Source organism: Mauremys mutica, chromosome 1 (genome assembly GCF_020497125.1).
Source record: "Mauremys mutica isolate MM-2020 ecotype Southern chromosome 1, ASM2049712v1, whole genome shotgun sequence".
Classification (NCBI taxonomy): Eukaryota; Metazoa; Chordata; order Testudines; family Geoemydidae; genus Mauremys; species Mauremys mutica.
In genome coordinates this window covers 259,484,900-259,493,792 of record NC_059072.1, presented here as the reverse complement: position 1 = coordinate 259,493,792, position 8,893 = coordinate 259,484,900, and the positions used below count along the sequence as shown (strand labels likewise).

At 36.0% G+C, this 8,893-nt stretch overlaps 1 protein-coding gene across 1 annotated transcript in view; it reads right to left on the bottom strand.

Annotated features, from left to right (window-relative positions):
* Positions 1-2,385: 2,385 nt before the first annotated feature.
* NALF1 (NALCN channel auxiliary factor 1) overlaps positions 2,386-8,893 on the bottom strand; it is an 802,045-nt gene continuing 795,537 nt past the window's right edge. The window contains exon 3 of the mRNA XM_045008194.1: positions 2,386-4,371. Coding sequence (XP_044864129.1) covers positions 4,076-4,371 — 296 coding nt within the window. The 3' untranslated portion in view covers positions 2,386-4,075. The remainder of the gene's footprint in view (positions 4,372-8,893) is intronic.

The following is an 8,893-nucleotide window of genomic DNA, read 5'->3' as shown; positions in this document are numbered from 1 at the left end:
ATATACAGTGAAACCTGCAGTGAGGAACACCTCCAGTGAGAACCTCACCTGGCCATTTCAATTTCTCCCTAAGGTTTCTAGTATAATTTTGTTTGACCTTTAATTAACTACCTCTGCTAGGCAAATTATTTTTGCTTGCGCTTTGGGTAGTCACTTAAGACAGGTTTCACTGTGTACGTGCACACGTGTGTGGAGTCTTCAGTTATAATGATAAGCAGATGTGCTTTCTGCTTCAATGCAATACTTAGGGCAAGGCCATTCACAATAGATAGATATATAGAAAGAAGGAAGACAATGTCCTTGTCCCTCCACTTTGTAATAAGAGAATATAATTATATTGGCTAAGTGTTGAGACCAACACCACATACTCAGTGAAACCTGCCATCTCCACTATTTGGTATACAGCTCTTTGTTCCCCTGTTTTATTAGATGAAAACTACTGTTTGACCACTCATGATGGAATTTCTTGAAAACCCATTTTTGGTGTGTCTTTATTGTTCCACAGATTCATTGACAGTCAATGGCTCTGTTTCATCAATTATGGAGCTAACCTTTATTCTACATTTGTTTTTGTCATTAAGTTATGGCGTACAGAAGGACAGCCTTCACCTGCTATATTTGCAAAAAATGGATGCTGGCTCTTTAATGAAAGAAAAAAGTCAATATAACATATTACCAAATGTAAATGCAATAAGGAATAACATATAGCTCTGGTTATGTTATATGACATTTGGTTGAGCAGTATTAACATATTGCACAAACTCTGGATTATCCCTATAGCAGAAAAGAAGACAATAAAAGACATGGGGAAAATCTGTACTATATGACTACAAAATAAATATTATTCTATTCTTTCTTTCTTCTTTTTTTTTGTCACTTGCTTGAAGAAATATTTTAGCATTATCTTTTCTTTTTTAAGCCAGTTCTTTATCATGTATGTAATAGGCATACAGTACAAGGAGAAATGGAACAAGATGGCAGTTACAGCAGTGGCAAGATGCAAATTTATTCTGGCAAAAAAAGTAAGATGTGCACAATATCAAGCATGCTTAAGTTTGTGCCAGGAAAACTATTACGAAGGAGGAGTGGATGAAATGAAATTTTGCATCATACATGATTACGTGTTGCTTAACTTCATAAAAGAGTCTTTGTCTACTTGTGATTTGTCACCAGGAGAAGCTTCATACCACACTGCTGGAGTAGAAATACCTTGTTGGAATGGTAACAAATATCACAGCAGTAGTCACCCCAAGAACATGATTTTTTTTTAAACAAAAGAAATAGAAAAGAAAAAAAAAGACAAAGAATTCACAGACCATTTAACTTCAGGCACTGACTCGGGGTGGAGATACGGGGAGTATTTTATTACATTTTATATTTAATGATTAAGACTCTGTAATTGCTTCCTACTCCATTTTACCCAACTTTAGTTTGGCTATTTTATGCATGTGATGATGTCGCCACTGTTTTTTCTCAGCTGTCTTTCTCCCCATATTGTATGACATATGTTACTGAGTGTAGCCAAGCAGTGGAGGAGTCATATTTCTCACTGACACCAGTTGAAAACACCTTTAAAGAAAAAAATAAAGGGGAGAGAGGACAGAGAGGGAAGAAATAATATTTCTTAAAGATGATTTGTCACATTAGGTCACCATGAGGAAAAATAGGATTCAGTGAGTAGAAATGGTAACTCTTCTTTATACGCCAGTTTAATGGGGATGAACAGGACTTGCTACTGTACTGGTGCAGTGTAAAAATAGATGAAAGTGAACTATGGTGTGAACAAAAATATGAAGAACATCACAGAGATAGATGTTGAATGGCCTTTGCACAGCAGAGGTAGATAAAGGTTATAACAAACTGTTTACTGACCATATACACTTAATATAATTAAGAGGTCAGTTGAACAAGAGCTCACCTAGTAAGTGCTTTCTCAGTAATGTGACTCATAAGCTATCGTACAGTACCGCAGCACTGTCCAGTTATTGCTCCACTACTTTTCAGGAATATTCCCATCCTCTTTGTAATCTACATTCTACCATTAGTTAAGGCTTTTTCATTTTCATTTCTACACTTTTTCCCACAGTTTGCATCAGTTCAATGCAATTAACACATGTGCCCCTAGCAAAAAAAAGCACCATGTTTTATTGAATGGAATATATTGTGTAGGGGGAACGGGTTATGGAAACACAAATGAGCTGAAGAATTTTGCATTTTTTGGTGCTTTTTTGTATTTGCACAGATCATTTTAGGACCCTCAGTCCCAGTAATAGTAAAACACTATCAAAACAAATACTCTTGCAAAATATTTGAGCTTTTACATCTTAACAAATGCATTTTAAGCAGCTTAAGCAGTAGGGTTTCCTTCTCCCCCCACCCCCACAGAATTTCACAAACCATAAAATGTGAATTTAAAAAAATTGCATACCTAAGTAGCAGTGATTAAATGCTCTTATAATGGAAATAATTATCAAGGGATATTTCAAAGCTAGAAAGTAGGTAACTAAACTTTATTTGCTAAGAGAACATTTCTTATAGTTTTCCTTCATTTCCCAGCTACACAGCAAACATCTCTAAAGTGCACTTCCCAAGTGTAGTTAGAGAATAGGAAGGAATGTAAAATGTTTAAAAACAGCCCTTATTAACTTTTCCTTCCATTGATTCTATTGTAAACTCTAAAAAGCCTTTTTATAAAGCAAATACTCATACACTCAGCGGGTAAAATGTCCCCCCAAAAAATAAAAAATAAAAAAATGCAATGGAAAAGGCAATCAGATTACTCTTCTTTCCCTTGATTACTGATAGCCTGGTATGTTCTTTGCTGTTTTATTGCATACTTCTGAAAATGGTTGACCTATTTATTAAAAAACCCATGTTCTTCAGCTGTGCTAATACATCACAATGCATCCTTAATAACTCAAATAACTTTCAACAACATGTAGCTGTTAGAAAAACAATGGATTCAACACTGAACACATCATTTGTACTGTCGGTGCTTAAATGCTTCTACTGTAGCTTTGTCAGAACAAAAAGGCTTCTTTTTTTCTGAATCTCTTTGCTCCCAGACATTATGAATCTTTGCTGGTTATGTGACTGCAGTGGAACTGAAAACGTAATTCACAATGAATGCCAATCTTTTACCTCCAATAGGAAGGCCTCCCAACTATTCAACTTGCTGAGCTTAACTGGTTTCCCATACTGTATCTAAAAAGGCTGCTCCTGTTCAACTGACCAGCGAGAAAGGACTGGACTTCTTTAAAATGGGAATTGGAGCAACAGTTTGTTATAGATTTCTTTACATAAAAATTTGTTAACTGTCCGATCCCACCTTGTAAGGAGAGCACTTGTTTGTTCAGCTAAAAGGAACCCCCTCATGCTCTGGTTGGGTTTGCTCAGTCAGCTGGTTTGTGCAACAGTGGCAGAGGTACACCAGAATCATGTGTACCCATTCATTGTGATTACACAGACAGAAGCAAGTGGATGTTGTCTGCTTAAGGGAGATGGGAGAAGGGGAAGGAAGAGAATGGTTTCCACAGGTAAAAAGGACAGTTAGCTTGGTGGTGGGGTGTGTGTGTTTTTTTGTATTTTTTTTGTGGTTTTTGTTGGTTTTTTTAAATTTGTTTTTGTTGTTTTTTTGTTTTTTGTTATGCCATGGAATCATAGCAGTCATTCCTCTAATAGAAACTGACAGGACATAAAAGACAGAACTATCAGATGAACATACACAATGAATAGAAATATATCGACAGTGAAAAGACTTAGTTTAGCTTTGAGAAACGGTCCCAAAAATAAAATCCTGTATTAACAAGTGCAAAAAACAAACAAAAAAAGAAACTCCAAACATTAAAACACAGTGTATAAAATGGTGTGAGAAATTTAAGTCACCATACAGCCTTTTAGTCAATAAAAAGCTGTGTTCATGTGTCCTTGTTTGGATTGTTGCCCATCCTTTTAATTTTACCCAGAAGGCCTTTCAAGAAGTGATTTGAGGGTAAAAGCACCCAGTCTCTGTTATATTTGACTGTAGTACACATGGGCCTGTTGTGTGTCTATCATTTGACATGTATCCTTTCTTTTATTCTTCATTAGTTGAATTATCTTCCAAAGTTGTTATGCCTCCAAAGCCCAGTCCTGTTGAGTTCTGTGCTGCTGAGACTGTAAGTACTGTATGTAAGAGAATTAATACAAGAACACACAGTTTAAGTCTGCTGTTACACAGTCTTGATGCTGATGAAACTGTGAGCGATGTCCTGTGACACATTGATGAGTCACTTGTTTTTATAGTCCCTTTGGATTGATTATCTGGTAATAGTCCCCATCTGACATCACAGCATTCTGGTTCTGCATTGGTTGGATAATTTTCATAGAGCCCTGTAGGATAAACACAACAGAAAATTAATTTCATTAACAGACTGAATGGCAGAAGTTGGTAGTTCTCAGAAATTAACTTTTCTAGATGTAGCTGTTAGTTCCAGGTCTGAGTGTAAGTTTGGGGCTCACGTAGATCTTGCCTTCCTCGGTCATAAGAGTTGCTGAGGTAATACTTTTAGTCTATCAAAGGGGAGAATCAAGGAACTAGCAGCTAAACAACATTTTCATAAAAGTATGGAATTGAGTGTCATTGTGGAAAAATGTGGGTTACAATGAAAAAGCAATAACTCAAATATTCCAGTCAGAATAACCTAACATTCAAAATCCCTTTGTTGGGGTCCTGAGAACTCTATTCCTAAGGATAGGTTCGTGCTAATGAGGGAGTTCCCAAACTTTGGACCCCCTTTCCACAAAATTCTAATTCTATAAACCATTTTGAAAGGTCTTATTGAATAATGAACCTGTCTTAATAATATCACTATCAGTGAGAAGGTCAAATCTTCAGCTGGTGTAAACTGGTGCATAACACTTCACCACAAAACTTTCTAAACCCATCAGCTTGCAATTGTTCCCCATCCACTTTCAGATCCTACCCCAACAAGTTCCTCTGATTCAGTTCTTTTCTCTACACCCCAGAAGTGGAAACAAAAAAAAGACACAGTCACTGGTTCTCCTCAAATTTCTTGGTAGATAACTAGGCCATCAGGCAATATTCTAACTCCCTTCGCTATGAACTGGTTTGGATTAATCAATTTGACATAACTTGTGTATTTTGGAATAGTTATTTCTATATTTCTGACAGTTATTGATGGTTATAACTCATGATACTGTCTGTATTATTATAGATTAGATCAGAAATGCCATAGTGTGCTATTTACTTCCCACAAATCTGCTTTACAGAAGAGTCAAGAGAACACAGTTCAGAGTTGACATTACAAGTCCAAGAATGTCTTATTAATAATCAGAGATCTTTTCTTGATTTAAAGTCATGTTGTAATAAAACATTTCTTTCAGCATTATATCAGCAATTCTCACACAGGACAGCTTTAGGTATTGCTAGAAAGTAACTTACCAGTAATGAATTATTAGGATCAGGGCCTTTTGAAGGGCCAAGCAACTGTTATTGTTTATAGATTGAAATATTGTCTAGAAAAATGTTTTGTCTAAAAAATACCGCCAATTACACAATGTCCCTCGGGAACTAGCAGATAAACGTGTAGGCGTATCTTAATGTGCTCAGGCCCAAACTTTATACTGTTGGCATTTCATTAACTAATCATACAGAGGAAATTAGCACAGAATAACATAAGATAAAACCTAGCCCTTTCATCCAATATTTCTATGGTACAGATTTGCTACTAAACAGAAGAGTTTACTCAATGCACTGGTAAATACAAGTTAAATCTGAGATGGCATATTTTATATTCACATCCAAGTAAACAGTGCTATATGTGTTATGTTAAAAAGCACGTCCAATTTTTTTTGCATTCATCTATGTTTTTTAAAGTTTCTTTGAACTCTCTTTGAAAGCTAGAATAGGCTCTTGGCTTTCCTATAGTGCTCACACTCAGGATTTGCTCCAAAAGTGCTCAGCAATCCACTTCTGTAGTTGCCTAAAATATGGAGTCAGGTGCTTACCTTTGGTTACCCAGATTTGAAAATGTTGCATTCTTACCTTTATCAGCACCACTCATATTTAATGTTTTTTTAAGATACTCTGCTGTGCTTTGGAAACACGTCAGCATTTTTTCTTGCATATATGATGAAACAGTCTCATTTTTAACTTTAGGTATTATGAGAATCATTCTATGGCATACACATGTTAATATTTATAAAAAATCCTTGCTAACTGTACTTCTATAAAGGAAATACCTTAAAATGGAGGAAATTATGCAAACAGCTCTGTACCTGCAGTAGCTCAAACTATTAGCTGTAATTGAAGAGACACAGAATATTGTTAGTGCTTTGATCCCACTGCTGCTTGTTTACCGTTCCAACTATATTTCCTGACTTTCTTGTTTTTAGGAAAACCCACACTTCCTTTGAAACCAAAGGCCATTTATACAAGTTAGCCATCAAAAGGCATTTAAATACTGTACTTCATGAACACTGTAAGTACATTGGTAGAAGTAACTCCGTAAGTGGCATTGAGGTTTTTTTCCCTAACAATTAAAATTCTTCTCTTCCTCAATTCAGCAATTTAATTTAGTCTCTGCATGTACAATGACATATTTAATAATTTATTAATTCCAGAATTACTTCTAAATTGAATGACAAATAACTTTTCCATATTATTTAGATAATCTAGCCACCAATTTGCCCAGTGAAAACAATGAAACATCACTCGAGATATTTTGACCCTATGTATCACTTTTGTCTTTGTGTAGCTAAATTACCATAGCCATAGTCTCTACAAATTCCCAAGTTTATACACATTTGAATCACCATGACACCTGTCAGACTGGCCACATTTGAAATTGTAAAACTGAACAGAAAAAGGGTATTTCCCTAATTCATCACTGCATTGTATATCTGCACCAAGAGAATCCAATATGTGCTTCCATTTATTGATACAGCCTCCCGGGCTGCACAGCTTTCCCTCCCCCACCTTGTTACTTACATACATCGTTCCTTACCCCATCCCTCACCCTCAGTCTGAGCAACCTGATAAGGTTCATTAATTTTCAACATAAAACTGGCCTCTCCACACCTGCAATTCCTGAAAAGGTACATCCGAAAGCAAACTCTTAGCTATAACCACATAATTTCCCACAAACAAATGACACGTGATAGACTTCAGCATTGCACATATATCAGTAGGGAATATAACTTACTATAGGTGAGGTCAGCATTAAGGATGGACATTTGAATGGGATTAGGTTAATGGAGATTTTAGTGTGATTAAATTAAATGTGTTCAATTTTAACTGAGTCAAGTAAAAAAGGAATTATAAGCTACTACATTTTACACAGAAAGAGCTACTGGGGGACAAACAACAAGAGGCATAAAACGTGTTCACATACAGAATTTGAAGTCATTTGGGACAATGTTCCCTCAATTCCTTTTAGTAGGAGTTGCGGGTGCACATCATCTCTCGTGATTTAGTCCTCACAATTTTACTTGTAAATATTTTCGAAAGCCAAAGGTTTTGAAAATGAGTTTTTTTCAATAAAGCTTTTTCTCTCTAATCATAAACTATGTTTTCTTCAGGATTTCTAATCCAATCTGAGGGACAGACAAAACCTGCTCTGCCTAAAGACAGTACACCCAAAAATAAGAGGTAACTGCAGGAACAGATAGAGTAAGCCAGGAATGTTGCCTGATCCATTTTGCTGTGAAGCACAGAGCAAATAATGGCTCCAGGAGTGAAACACCCAATGGTGACATCACTGCATCATACAATGCCAGCACTTGGAGTAACATTTCCCCTTTCAGAGCAATTAATTCTGGGAAATATAGGTAGGTAAAGTAGAGAACTAGACATTCCTCTTCCTTTACAATGCACTTGGACATCTTTCTAGAGAAAGGTCTGAACTAAAACACCAAAACTTTTGATCTAAACTTTGTGGCCTTTGGCCCTAATTCCATGTCCTGAGCAAACAAACTAATTATTCTCAGAAAATGAGATGTTTATTGCCTGCAGCTTTATTAAGCACATATAAGGCCGGATTCTTCTACATTTATGCCAGTGAACATCCACTCGTGCAAGTATTCTGACTGCAGGGGGACTACTCACAGAAATGCTCACTGCTGTGAGAAAGGGTTACACAATCGGAGTTCCTAGTGAAAAAGTAACAGATTCAAGAATATATGGAAAGGATTCAGGAAAACATTAAAAACCAGCATCTAATACACTACAGCAACAAAGAAACAGTTGGACTTTGAGAGTCCCCTGCCACACTGCAACTAAATAAACTTCCACCATACAGTGTCATTGCAGGATGACATGAATTGGTATTTAAATTAAGTTTCTGTGGATAATATTTGTACTATCAAGAGTGTCCACTGGCCCAAATGGACAGAAATGAATCATCTGCAATCTGTGGCTCAGATAACCCGTCACAATGGGTAGAATTAGATATCTAGAATATACGTCTGTATCTTATTGCCTGGTGATGGCTATATTAGCATTTTCTTAAAATGGAAGGAGAGAGAATGGAAAAGATTTTAAGTACTTGCTTAAATTTGATCTGGAAGTCAGCTTTCCTTGATCTTATCCAGATGGTCTTCTACATTTCCAGATTGCTGTGTCTGAGATATTCATTAATGCTTCTGTCTGGATATACATTTTATAATATAAACTATACAAAATGTAATAAAATGAAATGTAAACCAAATCTTTTTTTTAAAACAAACAAATTAGTCTTCCTTCAGACAGATTATTTTTAGACCAATGAAGAAGTTGTTTTCCTCTTCTAAGAACTAATTTGCCTTTCAAGATTCCATTCAAACTACAAGCTTGATGAAGTTTTGTTTGTTTGTTTTTTAATTTCCCAAAGCATGGTAGAGTCTGGCAGGCTGT